We start from the raw sequence: 25099 nt of genomic DNA on the forward strand, positions 1-25099 counted from the left end.
ATGCCACGCCTCACTCCGTCTTCATAATGGCACTACGGTCTACAGCCCCTTCATATGCATTGTTGTATATAAATAATTGTTCGCGGAGAAGAAGTCTAAGAAAAGTTTAATCATTGTGAATGCAGCTGGACGTTTTTTGATAGTTGGCGTGCCTAATTTGGTATTTTGTATGATGTCGTTTTCCCGCAATGTTTTTGTATTTTCTCATTCAATATTCCGTCCAAGTGGTGGCGGTAATGCACCATTAACATTGGATGCCAACAGTGGTTAAACCCCATTGAAGAAGAACCATTTTTGTTCATGTGTTAAGGTAAGGAGGTAAGAATGTAAACAATCAAGATGGTAGCTTAACGTTAGAAACCCTGGAAATATTTGCAATGACATAGTTGCCCTTCAGTTTGGTATTATTGTCAGTCGGATGCTCGACACTATTTGTCTTCTATCAATCGTGTAGTTTGATCGCATTTGGTAAGTAACGTTACCGCGTGAACCAATTTAAACGTGTGCAGCTAGTTAGACATGTCTAGTTAAGCTAACGTTAGCTGTTAGTTAACCTTGCTGTGATCAAATCGGTCAACATGAAAAGGTGTTGTCTTCTTATGTGTAGCTAGCTACAGTGGGTAGCTATGTCAATTGCTGGTGGTGCATTGCCATACATGTTTTGCCAGGTTTCTGCACTCGCCGGCTAGCTACATCATCCGGCTTGAGGTAACTACAGTAAGTGGCAACCTAGCTGAGTTTACCAAACTCTACATACGATAGAGTTGTGTGGGCTGGCTGGAGTCCGACAACATCGAGTCGCTGTCAGTCGATACTTGTAAAAATGTCCATTCTTTAATGCTTTCCTTGTACCTATGTTTGTCTTTTTGTAAATGCAAACTTTTCTTTGGGTGTTGTAGCCGACTAAACACAACTCCACGATTTATGATGAGGTTGAACTGCGACTAGTAGTGTGGACGGACAGGATCTCCGGCATCACATTAAAACCAGCTTCACCTTGAATGCTTTTCCAACAGTCTTGGAGTTCCCACATATGCTGAGCACTTGTTGGCTGCTTTTCTTTCACTCTGCGGTCCAACTCATCCCAAACCTTCTCAATTTGGTTGAGGTCGGGTGATTGTGGAGGCCAGGTCATCTGATGCAGCACTCCATCACTCTCCTTCTTGGTCTTACACAGCCTGGATGTATGTTGGGTCATTGTCTTGTTGGGGGAAAAAATGATATTCCCACTAAGCGCAAACCAGATGGGATGGCGTATCGGTGCAGAATGCTGTGGTAGGCATGCTGGTTAAGTATGCCTTGAATTCTAAATAAATCACTGACTGTCACCAGAAAAACACATCCTCCATGCTTTACAGTGAGAACCACACATGCAGAGATCATGCATTCACCTACTCTGCGTCTCACAAAGACACGGCGGTTAGAACCAAAAATCACAAATTTGTACTAATCATACCAAAGGACAGATTTCCACCGGTCTAATGTCCATTGCTTGTGTTTTTTGGCCCAAGCAAGTCTCTTCTTCTTATTGGTGTCCTTTAGTAGTGTTTTTTTGCAGCAATTTGACCATGAAGGCCTGATTCACGCAGTCCTCTGAACAGTTGATATTGAGATGTGTCAGTTACTTGAACTCTGTGAAGCATTTATTTGGGCTGCAATCTGAGGCTGGTAACTCTAATGAACGTACCCTCTGCAGCAGAGGTAACTCCGGGTCTTCCTTTCCTATGGCGGTCCTCATGAGAGCCAGTTTCATCATAGCACTTGATTGTTTTTGCGACTGCACTTCAAGAAACAAAGTTCTTGAAATTTTCCACATTGACTGACCATCATGTCTTAAAGTAATGATGGACTGTCGTTTCTCTTTGCTTATTTGATCTGTTCTTGCCATAATATAAACTTGGTCTTTTACCAAATAGGGCTATCTACTGTATACCACCCCTACCTTGTCACAAGACAACTGATTGGCTCAAACGCATTAAGATGGAAAGAAATTGCACAAATTAACTTTTTAACAAAGCACACCTGTTAATTGAAAACCATTCCAGGTGACTACTTCTTGAAGCTGGTTGAGAGAATACCAAGAGTGTGCAAAGCTGTCATCAAGGCAAAGGGTAGCTACTTTGAAGAATCTGAAATATAAAATATATTTTCAGTTGTTTAACACCTTTTTTTGGTTACTAGATGATTCCACATGTGTTATTTCATAGTTTTTATGTCTTCACTATTATTCTACAATGGAGAAAATAGTAACATTAAAGAAAAACCCTGGAATGATTAGGTGTGTCCAAACTTTTGACTGGTACGTTATATAGCCTGATACATTTTGTGTGCAAAATCATGTAAATGTTCTTTACAAGCCAAACTTACTCTACCGGTTGTTTGTCCTTCTGCTGCTTGAAATTTGAGACAAAATATCCACAGGAAAGTATGGTTACCCAACTTTCTATAGCGCCAGTAGGTATATGTGTTAGGCAGCTAGGTAAAATGTGTTTTATATTGGATATTCAGATTTAAATCTTGAAACGTGTGGATTGTTCTCCATTCCCACCTGATTCATAATATAAAATGTTCATTGTCATGGCATGCTTGGTTCAATAGCTATTGATGAGAGAACTGAATATCCAATATAAAACTAACTTTACCTGGGTGCCAAAAGAACCATATACTTACCTGCTCTCTAAAAAGTTGGGTAAACCATACTTTCCTGTGAATATTTTGTCTCAAATTTTAAGTAGCAGAAGGCCAAACAGCACAGACAACCGGTAGAGTACGTTTAAATGTAATTTTATTCAACATTCTGGTTTGTAAGGAACATTTACACGAGTTTGCACACAATTGTCTTAGGCAGTATAAAATATACCAATTCGTTGAGTATTAGATCAATTCAAGCTAAATGTAGCCTGTCACCCTTGATACATTTGATTATCTTGTCAAAGCTCTCAGAGCATCCTGTCCAAGTAGCAATACTACAGTAATGTTCTTATCATGTTATAGATTAAGCTGTCACCATGACTCGAGATATAGTGATTGGAGATGAACTACCTGACTGGGTGGGAGCCAAGGAGTTCTACCAGAAGTATGACCCGAAAGAGGTGATTGGCAGGTAAGTTACTAAGTCACACTTCACACAAGAATAGATCCTAAGCACATTATAGTCCAGCGGCTAAGTGTCACATTTTAGGGGGACACGACCTAAGACGTGTTCTTGGCTATAGTGCCATCGCAGATTTTTTTTATTTGACCCCCTGGGGGTCAACCAGCTCCATGGGGCCAGGAGTCACATGGCCATATCTCCATAAGTTTAAAAAAAAATTATTTTAATTTTATTTCACCTTTATTTAACCAGGTAAGCTAGTTGAGAACAAGTTCTCATCTACAACTGCGACCTGGCCAAGATAAAGCAAAGCAGTGCGACACAAACAACAACACAGAGTTACACATGGAATAAACAAGCGTACAGTCAATAACACAATAGAAAAAAAAGAAAGTCTATATACAGTGTGTGCAAATGGCGTGAGGAGGTAAGGCAATAAATAGGCCATAGTAGCGAAGTAATTACAATTTAGCAGCAGTAATAGGTAGACACAGCTCAGTGATGGCTTAAAATGTTTGAGATGGTGTTGAGAACACAATAAAAGCCTTGCGGTTCTTGAAGCACGCAAACGGATGTGCCTGGCACCTACTACCATACACTATTTTAAAGGCATTTATATATTTTGTCTTGCCCATGCACCCTTTGAATGGCACACACATACAATCCATGTTTTAATTGTCTCAATGTTTAAAAATTATTCTTTAACCTGTCTCCTCCCCTTCATCTACACTGATTGAAGTGGATTTAACAAGTTACATTAATAAGGGATCATAGCTTTCACTTGGATTCACCTGGTCAGTCTGTCATGGGAAGAGCAGGTGTTGTGTAACCAATGATTATGGATGAGGACTGTGAATAAAATAACCACAACAATTGTAATGCATACATTTTAGAAAATATTACATAAATATACCCAATAGCAGTAGTGTAAATTAATTATTAACAATTGCGTTTCTACCTTAATCCGTAGTATGCACAGTGCTCTGGCTCAGTGACATCATTTCAGATAAGCCTAGGGTATGGCAAAGTGACACCCTGCAAGGAATTTGTATAAAATTGATGCTTATTTACTGCACTGCAAAAACAAGCAGAATTGACTCCAGCCATTATCACCTTGCTGTAGCTTAATTCACCTCATTCTACAAATACGTCATACAAGAATTAGCTGCTATGCACTAGCTCAGCACTGGGATTAACACTCTAGTTTGGTTTAATGTCAAGTCAAACAGCCGTCTACTATAGCCATCTCTGCACTGTTTTGAGAAAAATTTGCGCTGATCCCTGCAGTTGCGTAGATGCGCTCCCATAATGCCAGCCAGCCATACAAACAGCCTTCCCTTCCACTCCCAGGCGTCCACATGGTCCTAAAGTCAGCTTTACTGCATTTGCCCTTTAATTGGGATAGGAATGATTTTAGTAGCCTGTTTTAAAGTGTTGGTGTTGAGCTAGGGTATGGCGATGCTCTGGCTATACATTTTATCCGGTTTGTAAAGATGAAAAAACGATGCTAAAAGCCACCATCTCTGCTGAAATCAACAACCAAATTCTTGATGAGTGTGGACATCTAAAGTGAATGTGAAATCGAGACAAAGTGATGGAAAGCGAATTTGAGATCCATGCTAGGCTTGCGAACTCAAGCATGTGTAGATGCATTGCAACAGCATGACCACTGCATTATAGTTGTTCCCTGCGGTTGCTAGGCAACAGAACACAATGTGCTACTACTGCTGCAAAGCAAGCGCAGCAGCAGAGAGAGTAGAGGATAAAATCGGCACAACTTAATTTTGTTATTTGAACGGTTATTTGTCTTGCCTAGTTAAATAAAAAAAACTGTGAAGGGGAAATTTGCCTGACAAATAACCATTAACCCAAATTCCATAACCGTCACCCCCCCCCCACTCTATTTTGACATCTCACATCGTGCTTTTCATTCGCTGAAGCCTTATTCAATTACACCTAACATGCCAATCAGAGCTTTGTGGGTGTAAGCACCACATGCAGTGCATTCGTAAAGTATTGAGCCCCCTTGACTTTTTCCACATTTTGTTACATCACAGCCTTATTTCAAAATGTATTAAATATAATTGTTTTCTCATCAATCTACACTAAGTACCACATAATAACAAAGCAAAAACAGGTTTTTATAAATTTTAGCAAATTGATAAATATGTTTATCAGATGTTTATAAAGATGTTTCTACAATTTGATTGGAGACCACCTGTAGTAAATTCAATGAATTGGACATGATTTGGAAAGGCACACACCTGTCTATATAAATTCCCACAGTTGACGGTGCATGTCAGAGCAAAAACCAAGCCATGAGGTCGAAGGAATTGTCCGTAGAACTCAGAGACAGGATTGTGTCGAGGCAGAGATCTGGGGAAGGGTACCACAACATTTCTGCAGCATTGAAAGTCCCCAAGAACACGGTGGCCTCCATCATTCTTATACAGAAAAGGTTTGGAACCACCAAGACTTCCTAGAGCTGGCCGACCGGCCAAACGGCAATCGGCGGATCAGGCCTTTATGGTAGAGTGGCCAGACGGAAGCCACTCTTCAGTAAAAGGCACATGACAGCCTGCTTGGAGTTTGTCAAAAGGCACCTAAAGGACTCTGACCATGAGAAACAAGATTCTCTGGTCTGATGAACTCAAGATTGAACGCTTTCGCCTGAATGCCAAGTGTCACGTCTGGAGGAAACCTGGCACCAACCCTACGGTGAAGCATGGCGGTCGCTGCATCATGCTGTGGGGATGTTTTTCAGCGGCAGGGACTGGGAGACTAGTCAGGATCGATGGAAAGATGAACAGAGTAAAGTACAGAGAGATCCTTGATGAAAACCTACTCCAGGGCACTCAGGACCTCCGACTGGGGCGAAGGTTCACCTTCCAACAGGACAACAACCCTAAGCACACAGCCAAGACAACGCAGGACTGGCTTTGGGACAAGTCTCTGAATGTCCTTGAGTGGCCCGGACTTGAGCCCGATTTAAATCATCAGAGACATTTGTATGTGTTCTGGAAAACAACCTGGTTTTACCTGCATTCAATACTAATTTCAGTTCAATTAAGGTTTTCTGTAAAACATGAAGACAGACTGCAGTTCAGAAAGAGCCTGGTCAACCATGGGGGCAATAGCATACACGACACTATCGTCAGCATACAAGCGTAGGTTATTTTTTTACAGACATACCAATATTGTTAATGTAAATAGTACTGGACCAAGAATCGCCCCTGTGGGACACCTCTTTGTTATGTCCAGAAAACCTGATTTAACACCCTCAGTAGATACACACTGAGTTCAATTTGTTACACACAGCCAAGTTACATGCAGCCTGGTCTAGGCCAATTGATGAAAGCCTCTAAATTTGCAGTGAGAGATCAACAGTAACGATGGCCTTCGGCAGGTCAAAGAAGAGGGCAGCACAATGTTGCCTTTTATCCATACAATTAAGCACATAATGTATGACCATGGATACAGCAGAGATTGTGCTATGACCTGGTCTCAAACCTGACTGATGTACATTTATAATACGTTTCATAGATAATAAAGATCTTAGTTGAGATTGAATCAAGTATTCTAATATTTCAGCTTGGCAAGAATGTTTTTAATAGGGTGAGTTATTAAGGTCACAAGGGTCACCACCTTTTATATGAGCTGCCTTCCAGACCCTGGGGATAGCACCAGATATAATCATCAGATAAAAATGTGTCAATGATTCCGCAATCGAGGGCCCAAAAACTGCAGCAAAAAAGGATTAAGCATGTCCGCCTCAGTGGAATAAAAAAAAAAAAAGATTTATGTCAATAAAGCCTTGTGACATTTGAACACACAATGTCTCACAGAATTGACTTATCAAGCATACATTAAAATGTTAATGTGTATTTTTGTGTAAACACAAAATTACAATGTTCTAAGTAATACTACTTTGAAGTAACGGAACAACAAAACTTGCAATGGACAGGCATTTTTGGAAGAACAGACACATTGGCAAGTCTGTGAATCTGAAAGTCTTAGGGTAAAATATTAACAGACAAAGGAAGGCTTGGCTACTCACAAAAACAATAATGAAAATATTAACATTTTCATATATACTTTAGAAAATGTACCTTTATGGCTGTGACGCTCTGCGAAATGAGTAGTTATATATTAAAGATTTCTTCGCCAAACTTCATCATAATACTTTTGTATTCATCTGAAAATGCATTGTACCTCAAAGAGCCAAGAAATCACCATTTTCTTAAAGTTATTGATTAGGCTATCAAAGTGCACTCGTGGGTCCCGTGTTAACCAACCAAAAATGCACAAATGTGATGGACCGTCTCGATTCGGTCTTATGTAGCAAAATTTGAAATTGTGTTTTTTACATTTAGATAAAAGTAGAGACTCAGAGCTAGAAAATTGTATATCATACACTACAGTTGAGGAACAATGGGAAAGTAATTCTGCGTTGAAAGTTGATAAACTTGTAACTGCACTTTTGAGAAAATGGTCCTTGAATGTTTTGGTACACCTTCAGGAGAGCTCTTCAATGTCTATACCCATTCAACATTGTTCACACCCCCTTAAGCCTTAGCCCCACCCATCTCTTTAAGGATTCACATATGAGGCCATGTACTAAACAACCAAAGATTTTAAAGACTAAATGCTGGTTTATACTATGAGTGTGTTTGTAAATTCAATCTGCGCTTTGGGAGTTCGTAAACTCAGAGCGTTGTCAGACTGTCTGTAAATTCAGAGCGCACACTGGACACTCTGGTTGAGGAGTAGGGTTGATCCGAGCATTCTGATCTAACAGCAGTCAAGCACCCAAGCTAAGTGTCTAACGTTGGCTAGCTTGCTAACTACTTCCAGACACAAATGAGAGAACAGCTCACTCTGACCATTTTACTCGCCCTAGCAGAGCTGGTTACGCTATTTTTATGTTATCCAGAGCGTTGGTGACTGTAACTGTGCTGCTGGCAACAATTTAATTACGCTTTTTTGCCAACGTTTACTGACAGGTATTGATTGTTTGTAAATTTGTCCGTTATTCTGCGCTCTGAATCTGAAATTGGAGTAGATAGCCAGAGTGAATTTACCAGCTATGTCTATCGACAGTTGTCGCAGTGACATCGTGAACATTCTATTGAAATGGTTACTTGCGTAGTGGAGTCTTTTCTTTAGACATGTAGCTAGCTAGTTAGTTAAACAATGAACCATAGTCCCAACTCATAAGGTCACTACCCTGCATGAATCTGCAGGTAACTAGGTACAGTGCCTTGCGAAAGTATTCGGCCCCCTTGAACTTTTCGACCTTTTGCCACATTTCAGGCTTCAAACATAAAGATATAAAACTGTAATTTTTTGTGAAGAATCAACAACAACTGGGACAAAATCATGAAGTGGAACGAAATTTATTGGATATTTCAAACTTTCAAAAAAATTGGGCGTGCTAAATTATTCTTGGTGGACTTCAAGTTGTAGAAACATGTCAAGGATGATCAATGGAAACAGGATGCACCTGAGGTCAATTTCGAGTCTCATAACAAAGGGTCTGAATACTTATGTAAATAAGGTATCTTTTTATATATATATATATATATATATATATATATATATATGCAAACACTTCTAAAAACCTGTTTTCGCTTTGTCGTTATGGGGTATTGTGTGTAGATTGAGGATTTATTATTGTTTTAATCTATTTTGGAATAAGGTTGTAACGTAACAAAATGTGGGAAAAGGGAAGGGGTCTGAATACTTTCCGAATGCACTGTATATACTCCACAGGAGCGGAATAAGTGGAATGGTATTAAATACATCAAACACGTTTCTGTGATATACTCCTAACCCTAAATTTGGCAATTGATACTTTCATTTCCATGCTTATTTGAGCTATCTGCACTTATTCCTCACTCATCTCTACTATATCTTGACATTTCTCATTATGTTGATGTCTTTCGTATGAAGTGTTAAACTATTTTTAATTATGTGAAAGGGTAAAAAAAAGTTTTATAATCTACCAATGGCACAGGGTTCGCACTTTCGTAAATTTCTTGTCAGATCGTAAATCACCACAGGCTTGACAGCTGCAGTTCTAAAGTGCCACACAGATACAGACCAATATTGTCACTGGGAGGTACCCGTATTTACTCAGGAAGTAAATAAACTCAGAGACCTGAAAATAGCTCTGCACCAATGCTCCCCATCCAACCTGACAGAGCTTGAGGGGATCTGCAGAGAAGAATTAGAGAAATTCCACAAATACAGGTAGCTTGTAGCGTCATACCCAAGAAGACTCGAGGCTGTATTCGTTGCCAAAGGTGCTTCCGCAAAGTACTGAGTAAAGGTTCTGAATACTTATGTAAATGTGATATTTCCATTCAATTTGTTTTATACATTTGCAAAAATTTCACTCAGGTGATGATAGCCAGCTAATTAGCTAGTACCCCTGTTAACGCTACTTTCATTAACCTGTAAGTATAAAGACTGTCTTTATTCCCTACTCCCCTAGCAAATAAAGCTTTCTGTTTCTGCTTACTTGGCTTCCAGCTATCGATACCTCGTGTCTTGCCCGACTTCCCCATCGAGTTAGCATCGTGTTCCATCCGCTTTTGTCCGTCCGAATGCACAGAACAATGGGGAGAGAAAGAAGCACAAGCCTAGCAAAGCTTTTCCTGGCAATTACAGCCATTATATGTCCCAGAATGATTCCCATCAGTTCTGTGCTACCTGCCTCTGTATGGACCAAGCTTTGGCGGCTCTCGTTAACCTCATTAGCTGTACGCATTGTGCTAGAGCAAAGTACGTGGATAGCATTGCCCAGGCCTCGTTCTTGCTCAAATCCCAGAGGAAGGTGAAGCTGTCCAGGCTTCCCCTCTGCTCGAGCTCCAGGCAAATTTGGAAGTCGCCCATCTTTCCCAGGGGGTGGACCTTTCTGACAAATCCGTAAATGAGGATGACTGCATGTCTCTTGCTGCATTAGGCAGCTCCCTCTTTGACCAGGAGTTGGATTACGCCCCTGAGGAAGAAAAAAGTTTAAGTAGGGCAGAACTCTATGGCTGACCTCCCCTTCTTCGAGGCAATCGGACGTGCTGCCACGAAACTTGATGTCGAGTATCCTATGCCTCCCCCACCTTGCAAGAATACTAGGATGGATTAATGGAGTCTCCTCTCTGGGTAATTCCACATCAGCCTGACAATGCAGACTGTGTTGTCAGCCTACCTAGACTGTGTGAAATTGTTGGAGTCTTCCTAGGCGAATCCATTTAAGTCACCTTCTCCGGTGACTGTCTACCCCCACTTGGATATGCATAGCATGGAGTCATCGGGATGTTTCAGCCCGCCTCCAGTGGAGCCTTCCCTGGCTGAGCACCTGCTTCATGCTCCTCTTCCTTTTCCCACAAGCTCACTCAATGCAATTAAAAAAAAAAAAAAAAGTTTTTGCACTCAAATTACAAAAAGTTAGCTCGAGTTAACTGATTCTCTGATGGCACACACACACACAAGTATGTGGACACCCCTTAAAATTATTTCAGCCACACCCGTAGCTGACAGGTGTATAAAATCGAGCACTCAGTCATGCAATCTCCATAGACAAACATTGGCAGTAGAATGGCCCATACTGAAGAGCACAGTGACTTTCAATGTGGCACCGTCATAGGATCCCACCTTTCCAACAAGTCTGTTCGTAAAATTTCTGCACTGCTAGAACTGCCCTGGTCAACTGTAAGTGCTGTTATTGTGAAGTGGAGATTACTAAGAGCAACAACGGCTCAGCCGCGAAGTGGTAGGCAACACAAGCTTACAGAACGCAACCGCCGAGTGCTGAAGCGCGTAAAAATTGTCTGTCCTCGGTCGCATCACTCATTACTGAGTTCCAAACTGCCTCTGGAAGCAGTGTCAGCACAAGAACTGTTTGTTGGGAGCTTTATGAAATCGGTTTCCATGGCCGAGCAGCTGCACACAAGCCTAAGATCACCATGCACAATGCCAAGTGTCGGCTGGAGTGGTGTAAAGTTCGCCGCCATTGGACTCTGGAGCAGTGAAAACGTGTTTTCTGGAGTGATGAGTCATGCTTCACCATCTGGCAGTCAGACGGACGATTCTGGGTTTGGCGGATGCCAGGAGAACGCTACCTGTCTGAATGCATAGTGCCAACTGTAAAGTTTGGTGGAGGAGGAATAATGGTCTGGGGCTGTTTTTCATGGTTCGGGCTAGGCCCCTTAGTTCCAGTGAAGGGAAATCTTAGTGCTACAGCATACAATGACATTCTAGACAATTCTGTGCCTCAAACTTTGTGGCAAGTTTGGGGAAGGCCCTTTCCTGTTTCAGCATGATAATGCCCATGTGCACAAAGCGAGATCCATACAGAAATTTTGTTGAGATCGGCGTGGAAGAATTAATGCCATATTAATGCCCATGATTTTGGAATTCATTTTCAACGAGCAGGTGTCCACATACTTTTGTAGTATGTAATCCTTCCACAACCATAAGACTCACTAATAAATATATTATTTTATAAAACTAGTTTAACCTGCTTTTTTGCAATAATTACTGATCTGGCTTTTAAGTCTGTCTATGAAAATGCCCTTTTTGTTACAAATTTAACCAGAGCCATGCAAAATGCACATTCACTAATAATGACTAACATCTTGTAGCAGGCATTATAGAAAATGTACACAGGTCTCATAAACAATCTCTCAAGCAGAAGGATGTTGAAATCAAGTGGCCTACATTATTTCTCAGAATGAGAATGAGTTGCCAATTCCTTATATAATTGTGTATTATGCTTATTGCACATTTATAAAACACAGACTAGACAGCTTGTATAACAGTCTTTGTGGGCCTCCCGAGTGGTGCAGTGGTCTAAGGCACTGCATCAAACATTGTTGTGGCTGGCTTCTGGGTTAAGTGGGCATTGTGTCAAGAAGCAGTGCGGCTTGGTTGGGGTGTGTTTCTGAGGATGCATGACTCTCGACCTTCGCCTCTCCCGAGTCCATACGGGAGTTGCAGCGATGAGACAAGACTGTAACTACCAATTTGGATACCACGAAATTTGAGATAAAAAATAAAAATAACAGTCTGCTACCGGTACGTGGTACTGCAATGCCATGCCAAAAAAACTGAGTTTTAATTTTCTGTTTTACTAGTGTCTGCTCTGTGTTTTGGTGGCCATATGACCGATTCTGTTAGACCAAACTTCAAATGCAAATAACGAGTTAAAATCTCTTGTCAGAGAGGAAGAAGGGATCATTCTGTGTGTGTGTGTGTGTGTGTGTGTGTGTGTGTGTGTGTGTGTGTGTGTGTGTGTGTGTGTGTGTGTGTGTGTGTGTGTGTGGAAGAGGAAAAGCGAGAGGTTTCACTCTCGCCAAAATCTGTCCAAAATAAGCCCAATACGTTTCTATTGGCTTATTAAGCTTGTCGCCTGCCTTCATGCCTTTGGGACAACAACTCCCATTGTTAGGGTGGATACATGAGAATCTCATCATTATATACAGGTCTCTGGAAATTGTATTGTGTGTATATTTATTTATTTTTAGGATATTACATTTGAATGAAATATATGTTTAATGCACGAATTGAATTCATGAACTTGTATTTCATGATTTGAAACTGAGATGAATATTGTATTCAATTTATACATTAAAATGTCAATTTCATATTCAAATTCTATATTTATACAGTACCAGTCAAAAGTTTGGACACACCAACTCATTCAAGGGTTTTTAATTATTTTTACTATTTTCTACATTGTAGAATAATTGTTAAGACATTAAAATTATGAAATGACACATGGAATCATGTAGTAACCAATAAAGTCTTTAAAAAATCAAAATATATTTGAGATTCTTCAAAGTAGCCACCCTTTGCCTTGATGACAGCTTTGCACAGGAAAAGAAGACCCAGAGTTACCTCTGCTGCAGAGGATAAGTTCATTACAGTTACCAGCCTCAGAAATTGCAGCCCAAAAAAATGCTTCACAGAGTTTAAGTGACAGACACATCTCAACATCAACTGTTCAGAGGAGACTGCATGAATCAGGCCTTCGTGGTTGAATTGCTGCAAAGAAACAACTACTAAAGGACATCAATGAGAAGAAGAGACTTGCTTGGGCCAAGAAACACAAGCAATGGACATTAGACCTGTGGAAATGTGTCCTTTGGTCTGATGAGTCCACATTTTTGGTTCCAACCGCCATGTCTTTGTGAGATGCAGAGTAGGTGAAGCATGATCTCCATATGTGTGGTTCCAACCGTGAAGCATGGAGGAGGAGATGTGATGGTGTTGGGGTGCTTTGCTGGTGACCATGTCAGTGATTTATTTAGAATTCAAAGCACACTTAACCAGCATGGCTACCACAGCACTCTGCAGCAATACGCCATCCCATTTGTTTTGGGTTATGTGGGACTATCATTTGTTTTTCAACAGGACAATGACCCAACACGTCTCCAGGCTGTGCAAGAGCTATTTGACCAAGAAGGAGAGTGATGGAGTGCTGCATCACATGACCTGGCCTCCACAATTACCTGAACTCAACCCAATTTGGGATGAGTTGGGCCGCAGAGTGAAGGAAAAGCAGCCAACAAGTGCTCAGCATATGTGGGAACTCCTTCAAGACTGTTGGAAAAGCATTCCAGGTGAAGCTGGTTGAGAGAATGCCAAGAGTGTGCAAAGCTGTCAAGGCTTTTGTTACTACATGATTTCATATGTGTTATTTCATAGTTTTGATGGCTTCACTATTATTTTACAATGTCAAAAATAGTCAAAAATAAAGTAAACCCCTTGAATGAGTAGGTATGTCCAAACCTTGGACCGGTACTGTATATTCAGTTTCAATATGGTAGATATTGCATTTATTGTCTGTGTATCAAGTTTACAAATCATAATTTCAGGTGATTCAAAGTTTCACATATTCAACTTCTCAGATGCATTCAGATTCAGTTTTCAACATCCTGATACTTTGCCAGCCAGGAAAGGTAGAGGAGAACGGATATAATCAAATGCTTTCTGTGGTAAACAGAAGCTTCTGGCGGTTTCTGAAGCCAATGTGGCATGAAGCTATTATTTTATTCAACCTTATATATACAGGTTTTTCTCATTTGAGATAAAATCTATTTTTAAGAGGGACCTGGTCCAAGAGCAGCAGGGCGAACAAAGTTTTAGACAAAACAACTTACATACATTGAACAAAATTATAGACACACATACAGTACAACAATTACATATTATGTAAAAAATAATAATAATAATTGAAAAATTGAAACACGTCATAAATAAAATAAAACAGCGGTCCTAAAGACAATTAATTTCCCAGCGGTGTCCCCCTTGTGTGGCCTTAATGCACCCTAAAAAAATCCATGCCTTTTGCGGTTAAAGTGGTCGTTGATCAGAACGTTTAGCTAAAAATGATAAACTATTAGGCTATTTTTTTCATATTAGCGCAGCAATGCGCACATGACCGTAGACTAAGTGCGAATGTTACAAAATGCAATCAATTAGCGGGGAAAACGCCATTCTCCAAACGGACCGCAAATGAAATTATGCATTTAATGTTTTATTATAAAGATGCATTTTTATGATAAAATTATCTTCCCCAAACTTGAAACTCGCGCACAACCTATGTATGCCAGTTAGGCTCTACACCGGTTGTAAAGTACTCCATTTTAAGAAGTTATTTGGCCACTTTAGTTGTGATACAAACCGTATCAACATATAGGCCTATGGGCTAGGCTACATGAGGTGTGTTACTATGATTTGAAAAAGTTGTAAATAGATAAATATACTAGGCCTAGTCTATAGAAAGCTGATGGGATCCTGCTCTTTTTAGTAGAGGACAACTTTTTTTCTCACGCAATTGCATAGCCTATAGAAATGTTGCGCAACATGAGCTGATGGGCTCTCATGAAGTGTTTGATTAGATTTTCGAAAACATTTGCATTGACGTCAGAGTGATTAGACGGACAATAGAGTGCTGAGTACCAGGCAGTTAGCACGTTTGGTAGGCTACTAATGACCATGAGCAGCAGCATCAGAACTTAGAGAAGCCTAGTTAGCGTGACTAAACGGTCAGGTGGAATTTGACTGCGGTCATGACTTGTGACTGCCGGTGTGGCGGTACTAAGGTCACCATAACAGCCCTAGGTATGATTGAATAAGGCTTCAGCGAATGACACGCAGAATGGCGTGTCCCAAAGTCAGATGTCTCCTTCAGACAACGGGTTACAAACTGTAACCCATAGTTACATATCTCACTGCTGGATATAATGCATTCCTATGGGATTTTACCTGGTGATGTGTACAGGACCGTTTTCCTGTCACATTTCTTAAAAATGTAAAACCGTACATAAAATCATATGTATTATTGTAATCAGCAGACTTCAGGAAACACTTATACAATTTTTAGACTGTTTTACATGTATAATATTGGAACTAGGCATGAAAACATTACAAAAAAACAGTAAATCGTGGCACCTTTTCTATTTCAAAGTAATTTTTTTACTGAAATTTTAAGAATGCATATATTGCACATTTGAAACCATCATTGGGCTGTAGGTACCTATTATTTATGGAGATGCGCCATATGACTCCTGTCCAATATGGAAATATAGATGTGTATTTATGGAGATGCGCCATATGACTCCTGTCCAATATGGAAAAACAATGTGTACGCTTCAATGGGGCATAAGTCTGTGAGTTGTGATTCTGGATGGCCAGATGGCTAGTAACAATGACAAGAAACTGCCATGTGGGGAATCATAAGTGGCTCGTTTCAGCTACAGTGCCTTCAGAAAGTATTCACACCCCTTGACTTTTTCCACATTTTGTTGTATTACAGCCTTAATTTAAAATGGATTCAATTTCGATTTTTTTTTGTCACTGGCCTACATGCAATACCCCATAATGTCAAAGTGAAATTCCGTTTTTCTTATTTTTACAAATTAATAAAAAATGAAAAGCTGAAATGTCTTGAGTCAATAATTATTCAACCCCTTTGTTATGGCAAGGCTAAATAATAGTGTATAATGTGATTTTTTTTAAAAGGACTAACACCCCACAAATACAATTATCTGTAAGGACCCTCAGTCGAGCAGTGAATTTCAAACACAGTTTCAACCACAAAGACCAGGGAGTTTTTCCAATGGCTCGCAAAGAAGGGCACCTATTGGTAAAAAGAAAAGCAGACATTGAATATCCCTTTGAGCATGGTGAAGTTTACAATTACATTTCGGATGGTGTATCAATCAATCACTAGAAAGTCACAGGCGTCCTTCCTAACTCAGTTGCCAGAGAGGAAGGAAACCACTCTGGGATTTCACCATGAGGCCAATGGTGACTAAAACAGTTACAGAGTTGGATGGCTGTGATGGGAGAAAGCTGAGGCTGGATCAACAACATTGTAGTTACTCCACAATACTAATCTACAGTGGCAAGAAAAAATATGTGAACCCTTTGGAATTACTTGGATTTCTGCATAAAATGTAATCTGATCTTCATCTAAGTCACAACAATAGACAAACACAGTCTGCTTAAACTAATAACACACAAATTGTTGTATTTTTGTTGTCTGTATTGAATACATAATTTAAACAATCACAGTGTAGGTTGGAAAAAGTATGTGAACCCCTAGGCTAATGACTTCTCCAAAAACGAATTGGAGTCAGATAACCTGGAGTCCAATCAATGAGACGAGATTGTAGATGTTGGTTAGAGCTGCCTTGCCCTATAAATAACACTCACAAAATTTGAGTTTGCTATTCACAAGAAGCATTGCCTGATGTGAACCATGCCTCGAACAAAAGAGATCTCAGAAGACGTAAGATTAAGAATTGTTGACTTGCATATAGCAGGAAAGGGTTACAAAAGTATCTCTAAAAGCGTTGATGTTCATCAGTCCACGGTAAGACAAATTGTCTATAAATGGAGAAAGTTCAGCACTGTTGCTACTCTCCCTAGGAGTGGCCGTAAGGGAAAGATGACTGCAAGAATAGAGCGCAGAATGCCCAATGAGGTTAAGAAGAATCCTAGAGTGTCAGCTAAAGACTTACAGAAATCTCTGGAACATGTTAACATCTCTGACGAGTTCACGATATGTAAAACACTAAACAAGAATGGTGTTCATGGGAGGACACCACGGAATAAGCCACTGCTGTACAAAAAAAAATTGCTGCACGTCTGAAGTTCACAAAAGTGCACCTGGATTTTCCACAGCGCTACTGGCAAAATATTCTGTGGACAGATGAAACTACAGTTGAGTTCTTTGCAAGGAACACACAACACTATGTGTGGAGAAAAAAAGGCACAGCACACCAACATCAAAAACTTATCCCACTGTAAAGTATGGTGGAGGGAGCATCATGGTTTAGGGCTGCTTTGCTGCCTCAGGACCTGGACAACTTGCTATCATCGACGGAAAAACGAATTCCCAAGTTTATCAAGATATTTTGCAGGAGAATGTAAGGCTGTCTGCCAATTGAAGCTCAACAGAAGTTGGGTGACGCAACAGGACAACGACCCAAAACACAGAAGTAAATCAACAACAGAACGGCTTCAACAGAAGAAAATACGCCTTCTGGAGTGGCCCAGTCAGAGTCCTGACCTCAACCCAATTTAAGATGCTGTGGCATGACCTCAAGAGAACAGATCATACCAGACATCCCAAGAATATTGCTGAACTGAATCAGTTTTGTAAAGAGGAATGGTCCAAAATTCTTCCTGACCGTTGTGCAGGTCTGATCCGAAACTACAGAAAACGTTTGGTTGAGGTTATTGCTGCCAAAGGAGGGTCAACCCGTTATTAAATCCAAGGGTTCACATACTTTTCCCACCCTGCACTGTGAATGTTTACACGGTGTGTTCAATAAAGACATGAAAACGTATAATTGTTTGTGTCTTATTAGTTTAAACAGACTGTTTGTCTATTGTTCTGACTTAAAATTTGATCTGATCTTAATCTATGACCAATTATATGCAGAAATCCAGGTAATTCCAAAGGGTTCACATACTTTTTCTTGCCACTGTAATTGACAGAGTGAAAAGAAGGAAGCTTGTACTGAATAAAAAACATGCATCCTGTTTGCAACAAGGCACTAAGCCATCCCTGTGGCTCAGTTGGTAGAGCATGGTGTTTGCAACGCCAGCATGGTGTGTGCAACGCCAGGGTTGTGGGTTCAATTCCCACAGGGGGCCAGTACAATTGTTTTTTTTTTTTAAAAATGCATTAAGTGAAATGTATGTATTCACTACTGTAAGTCGCTCTGGATAAGAGCGTCTGCTAAATGACAAAAAATAAATAAAGAATAACAAAGCAATTCACTTTTTGTTCTGAATACAAAGTGTTATGTTTGGGGAAAATCCAACACATTACTGAGTACCACTCTCCATATTTTGAAGCATAGTGGTAGCTGCATCATGTTATGGCTATTCTTGTAATCATTAGACTACTGAGCCCTAAGGCACTGCATCTCAGTGCAAGAGGCGTCACTACAGTCCCTGGTTCAAATCCAGGCTGTTTAACATCCGGCCGTGATTGAGAGTCCCATAGGGTGGCGCACAATTGGCCCAGCGTTGTCCGTGTTTGTCCGGGTTAGGCCGTCATTGTAAATAAGAATTTGTTTTTAACTGACTTGCCTAGTTAAATAAATAAAAAAGGGACTGGGGAGTTTTTCAGGATTTAAAAAAACTAATGGCTAAGCACAGTCAAAATCCTAGAGAAAAACCTGGTTCGGTCTGCTTTCCACCAGACACTGGGAGATGAATTCACCTTTCAGCAGAACAATAACCTAAAACACAACACCAAATCTACACTGGAGTTGCTTACCAAGAAGACAGTTGTTGTTTCTGAGTGGCCGAGTTACACTTTTGACATAAATCTACTTGAAAATCTATGGCAAGACCTGAAAATGGTTGTCTTGCAACCAATTTGACAGAGCTTGAAGAATTTTGAAAAGAATAATGGTCAAATGTTGCACAATCCAGGTGTGGAAAGCTCTTAGAGACGTACCCAGAAAGACTCACAGCTGTAAACGCTGCCAAAGGTGCTTCTACAAAGTGTTGACTCAGGGGTGTGAATATTTATGTATATTAGATATTTCTGTATTTCATTTTCAATAAATGAACAACAATTTCTAAAAACATGTTTTCACTTTGTCATTATGGGCTATTGTGTGTAGATGGGGGGGGGGGGAATATATTTAATACATTTTGATTTCAGGCTGTAACACAACAAAATGTGAAGTAGTGGAGTAAGTCAGGGGGTATGAATACTTTCTGAAGGCACTGTAGTTTAATCTTGTTCATGATACCATGTCTTGTTTTTAGGTGTTGACTGATTTCATGTCAATGCTAAGGTGACTAAAATTCACTAACTAGCTAACCTGTTAAGATGTATTTGATAGACAACAAATGCTCGTTGTGCAAATGTATTTATGTTTTCAATAAACATTGGAGACTAAATATTGTTTACATGTTGTCAACATTCTAAGCCAACCCTATCTGTTTTGCCCCGTAGTTGTGCATGCGTCGGTTCTGTTGCTAAACAATCAACCCGTCTATGGAGCTGGTTTGCAGCCATTTTGGAAATGGCTGCTAGGGAGGAATGGACAAAATCTGTGATGGGACTATAGCCAAAAATACTTATTTAGACATGCCCTAGCTGTGTGAAATTTGGTGCCTCTATCACAAAAGCCAATTTCCCCCCTCCCCCTTTAGTCAGGAGTACTTTTTGGTTACCCGAAGATTATGATCACTCGCCCAGAAAATGTAGCTGTTTACATACAGCAATGCCACTTGTCTGTCTTTTACTTGAAAATACAGCATTTGTTGTGCAATTTGGTTGTTTTCAGTAAAAAATTATGATAATAATTGCCCCATGGGGCAACCACAGATCAGGCTCAACTGGCCTGACTACTCAGCCAATTTGAATTTATACTTTACCATACCTATTTCTTTGTCCTTGCAGAGGTGTGAGTAGTGTGGTGCGCAGGTGTGTGCACAAACACACAGGGCAGGAGTTGGCAGTGAAGATTATAGAGATCACAGCTGAGAAGATGACCGCACAGCAGCTGGAAGAGGTGAAGAGCTCCACACTGAAGGAGATCCAGGTTCTCAACATGGTCAAAGGACACTCCTCTATCAGTGAGTTTGTACTACCATCACCAATGTACCGAAGGGCATTAAAATAGCTTACTCATGTCTCTTGAAATGCAATATGCTAATGATAAACTTTTATTTATCTTTCTCCAAGTCACTCTCATTGATTCCTATGAGTCAACAACCTTCATATTTTTGGTATTTGACCTGTAAGTATGCATTTATATAGCCTAATTTATTATTAAATGTGTGACTGTGTTTTGTGATACGTTTTAACTATCCTGTCTTTTCGTAGTCTTCGCCTACTCAAGAGTTTTCTATCGTTATTGTTCCTTTTGCAGCATGAGGAGTGGAGAGCTTTTCGACTACCTGACAGAGAAGGTCACTCTCAGTGAGAAGGAAACTAGGTGAGTGTCTAGGTTTTGGTCTGTTATAACCCAAGCCAGAAATGCACTCCAGATCTTCTCAATTCTCTCTCTCTCTCTCTCAGGTGTATGATGCGATGTCTTCTGGAAGCTGTCCAGTACCTCCATTCCCTCAACATAGTTCACCGGGACCTGAAACCTGAAAACATTCTGCTGGATGACCAGGGACACATCAAACTCTCTGACTTTGGCTTCTCTGTCCAGCTTCAGCCAGGCAAGAATCTGAGAGGTGAGAGGGAAGAATGAAATGAACTCGCTGTATTTTGGATTTACACTCTCATCAACAAAATAAAAAGTTGAAGACATAATCCATTAATTGCTCACATAGCTCAAATGTGTAATTGCTTTCTTTGTTCTCTCCAAACGACTAGAGCTTTGTGGGACGCCAGGTTATTTGGCACCTGAAATCCTGAAATGCTCCATGGATGAGACGCATCAGGGATATGGGAAGGAAGTTGACCTGTAAGTCTTAAAATGATCACTATCAGTAATCAGATAGTCCTAAGAACATTTTGTTATTTATAATATAAGAGCACCAAACTATTTTATGAATCAGTGAAGATTCTGTTCCTGAAAGTGCATCTGGTTTTCTGTGTGTTAGCTGGGCGTGTGGGGTGATTCTGTTCACCCTGCTGGCTGGCTCTCCACCCTTCTGGCACCGCAAACAGCTGCTGATGCTCAGAATGATCATGGAGGGCCGTTACCAGTTCAGCTCCCCAGAGTGGGATGACAGGTCTGACACCGTCAAAGATCTGGTGAGACCTCATCCTGTCTCTAGTTCCTATCTATGACTCATGGACTGATTTGTATATTTCAAGGTCGATTTTAATACCATGTCATCAAAGAATATGTTGAATATGAACATTGATACACTTTCTCCGACTGGCATTGTTTTAGGACTTCTCTCTTGTTCTCTCTTTCACAACTGTTAGATTACCAGGTTGCTGGTGGTGGACCCAATTGTCCGTCTCAACGCTGAACAAGCCCTGGCTCATTCCTTCTTTAGGCAGTACCAAAGGGACGAGGTGCGTCACTTCAGTCCCCGGAAGACATTCAGGGTAAGTTTCGATGTATTTTGTGTTATTTGGCTCCAGTGACCGTAAAATGAACCGCTGAGACAGAATTAGATTTCTGTCGCATCCAATTGGATTCGTGCTTTGACTGGAAGATGGGGGCTCTTCTGGGATGTTGTGAAGTATTAATGTGTGTGTGTTTTAATACACATCCCTTTCCCTGTTCCTGTAGGTACTGATCCTGAGTGTGCTGGCCTGTATCCGCATGTATTGTCGCTACCGCAGAGCCAGGCCACTGACGCGGGAGGTCCTGGCCAGAGACCCCTACTCCTTGAAGGGAGTGCGCAAACTAATCGACGGCTGCGCCTTCAGGATCTATGGACACTGGGTTAAGAAAGGGGAGCAGCAAAACAGGGCTGCCCTCTTCCAGAATACGGCTAAAATAATGCTTCTTGGTTTAGAGGACTTTGAAACTTAAAAAGGTCATACTTGTTCTAATAACTGCCTTAGCTTTATGTAGTTTAACAGGTTTGACATTTTGGTGTGCATATTTTGTCCTTGTGAATGCTATGTCTCGTTACATAGGATGATGAATTCATGATCCAGTGACATGTTAGCCTTAATGCGAATAATGGCTCATTATTATTTATGGTTAAGTGGATTTGAGATCGATGTGGATCCAGAGATGAGAATTTTATGTTAATTCTAGGGTCCAAGCGAATGCTTTTTGAGAGTACTCAAATCAGCTGGCAATGGTTTTAGGAAGCAAAAGTGACAAAGCCACTTTAATGCACTATATTGTGTACATAGGGCAAAAAAGGTGAACATATATCCATACCGATGGTGCAGTTAATGCTTGAAAAAGTTACTTTTTTTATTGCTATGACATTCTCTATTGAGTTGACATAACATTATTTTTTCATTGTTTACTTCTATTTGCTACCTAAACCTGTATTTTAGCAATCATGTATTCTTACTGAATCTAAAATAACATAGCGGAAAGTTAGTGATTGCAGAAGAAACATTAAACATTCCAAATATAGTTTTCGAATTTCCACTGATAGTTTGAGTTAAGGGTATAGGAAATGACGAAATAACTGTTACCCCAGTCAGATTAGTTTCCTTTCTGTGTTTAGTGCAATACGACAATTATTGTAACCAATAGCATTCCTTTTCAGTCCATTTAGAGATTTACTCAAGTAAGTGTTCCTTTGCCTGAATTAAAATGGCATTCCTCAATAAGTGGTGTACAATAATTGTACAACTGTGAAAGACCAATGTTTTATTGATAATAAAAGTAACCTATTTACTTTGTCATATTTGTGTGTTGATTTTGTGTTAAAAGAGTTAACAAAAGCATGGTTACGCAATCAACCTCTTTACTGACAGACACCCACCCACAAATAACCTAGATCTCAAATTTGACTAACGTGTTTTAGTGCAAAAGAACAGAATGAAATGCATAGATAAAAATCAGGCTTTGATGTTTACTTTTTGCCTTGGAGATTGGTCTCCAGTGATGTCAGAGCGCTATTTAGCCGATCTGCACTTTCCTTCAATCGTTGCTCTAGTTGCCTTGACATATGTATCATCTCCTCTCTCATTTCCTGTTGTATTATCGTCCTCAACTCTGACTTGGGCGATGGATCTAATAGAGAAGAGACACACTTTACAAACAGGAAATTTCACAAGTTGCAACTGAAGTGTCCATATTTAGAACCAGGCGTGTTACAACACAATTTCTCTAGTCTATACGGGTGTCTTGCATGAGCAACCTTGTAATACCTGTATTAGCCACCTCTGGCCCTGTGTTCATTGCTTCAATGGGCTGCTCCCCTTCTGCAGTCTCTGGCTTGTTTTCCTTACAGTATCCATCTGGTGCACGCAGATAAAACATGAATTCATACTGTTCCCCTGATCACATGGGTGCGGTGGATATTTCAGAGCTTGCGCAATAACACTGACCTGATGATACTGCGTCAGGCTCAGTGACAGGGTCTTCATCTGGCATGCCAGAGTAGGAAAAAGACAGATCCAATCTAACCTAAGAGACAAGGAGCAAAACACTAACTTCAAGTCACAGTTTATCAATGTGTGTGTTATTTAGAAAAATATATGCCTCCCAGATATCTAATGTGTGGAGATTACCTGAGGGGTGAATATGTACTTGTACAGATTGTAATGTCTAAAATAGGTGTTAAGGAGATACTTCAAGATCTGGGTCACTTCCTCAGAGCTGAACAGGCTGATACTGAAGGGAGGTCTCTGTGGCAGGTAGAAAACATTAGAATAATGGTGAAATTTAAGAGTTTGTCCATGAAAATGTCCAAAACACAAGACTGAATTACAATCCATACATTGGTGAGATTGTGAAGTAAATAGAACATGTGGGAATAAACAGTATTGCCTCTTCGGATACACAAACTCACCCTGACAGAGTGACAGAGCAGAAGTTCACTGCAGTATGCATAGCAATGGCCCATGTTGTTGAGTGGAGTTTCTGAACAAAGAAATGCAATGTTATTAACATTGCAGAGTCAATGCTGCTGACATAAAATTGTCTTCCTCTTACTAAAACAGCACAAGACCAAACTATGAGCAGTAACCCATTACCAGTGTTAGCCTGATGCATGCTCTTGACGATGGAGAGGAGGACAGACGTCTGCTCCCTGTTGAAGTTGCTCTCTCTACAGAACAGCACTGTGTGGACATAGAGCTCCAGCAGGACTCCCCTCCTCGGCTCAGGAATGTTTACTCCCAGCACACAGCATAGAGTTCTGAGTAAAAAGTAACCAGTTAACCACAATGTCAGGGATTTTGTGTGTGTGTGTGTGGCCACAAACAAGGATAGAGACCTCTCTAGCTCTGGTATGTCCTTGGTGTTTTCAATTTCCTCCATGTTACTGTAACTTACATCTGCCCTGTGAACACACATAAATAGAGGATTTCAATCCAAGTGTAAGCCTATAACGTTAGTTTGCAGAAAAATCTTGAATACGGCTGTATGTGCCCCCCTACCATAGCAAGACTTTGGGGTTCAGGGGGTCAGGTTCCTATAAAAGAAAGTACTCAATTAATTAAAATGTATCTACAAGATAGCAATGAAATAAAAATGCCCCCAATTGAATAGCAATGAATTCGGGGCATACAGCTACATTAACAGTTAGCTAGCTTGCTACTGTACCTAGAAAGCTAAATGTCCAAGCTCTTTCAGGTGACAGCTAGCTAGCTAGCAAAGCTAACATTAGTTGGTCAGACACTCTCTTACCTTTCTTTTCCCAGCCAATTTCATTTCTCCGGTTAAATATAACTGCAATTAGCTAAATTGTAGATGAATGAATCGATTTGAAACCAATTTGCATCAGCAAAGAAACGCTAGATGACACTTTTTTGTTTACTCGAACGTGTCCTAGCAACAGCGTTTTTTTATTTTTCTGGTGGCGCACCAACAGTAAAGATTTCCCAATGCATTGCGCGCACGGTATAATGAGCCC

The 25099-nt window shown here is 40.4% G+C and overlaps 2 protein-coding genes across 4 annotated transcripts; one reads left to right on the forward strand and one right to left on the reverse strand.

Moving 5' to 3' along the window:
- Positions 1–13: 13 nt before the first annotated feature.
- Positions 14–22922, forward strand: phkg2 (phosphorylase kinase, gamma 2 (testis)). 3 transcript variants are annotated; one of them, XM_014158491.2, is made up of 10 exons: positions 14–310; positions 2995–3103; positions 20037–20212; positions 20322–20376; positions 20509–20574; positions 20658–20821; positions 20964–21054; positions 21194–21347; positions 21525–21650; positions 21838–22922. In XM_014158491.2, the coding sequence occupies exons 2-10, from the start codon at positions 3009–3011 to the stop codon at positions 22081–22083; spliced, it is 1173 nt and encodes a 390-aa protein (XP_014013966.1). In that variant the 5' UTR covers positions 14–310; positions 2995–3008; the 3' UTR covers positions 22084–22922.
- cfap119 (cilia and flagella associated protein 119) lies at positions 22873–25089 on the reverse strand. The gene is made up of 9 exons (XM_014158948.2): positions 24874–25089; positions 24624–24658; positions 24461–24526; positions 24219–24382; positions 24035–24105; positions 23754–23870; positions 23571–23649; positions 23391–23480; positions 22873–23253 (listed from the first exon to the last, which is right to left on the reverse strand). Exons 1-9 carry the CDS (start codon positions 24895–24897, stop codon positions 23093–23095), a joined length of 807 nt encoding a protein of 268 aa, XP_014014423.1. The 5' UTR covers positions 24898–25089; the 3' UTR covers positions 22873–23092.
- Positions 25090–25099: the final 10 nt, after the last annotated feature.

The sequence above is a fragment of the Salmo salar genome, chromosome ssa19 (genome assembly GCF_905237065.1).
Source record: "Salmo salar chromosome ssa19, Ssal_v3.1, whole genome shotgun sequence".
Lineage (NCBI taxonomy): Eukaryota > Metazoa > Chordata > Actinopteri > Salmoniformes > Salmonidae > Salmo > Salmo salar.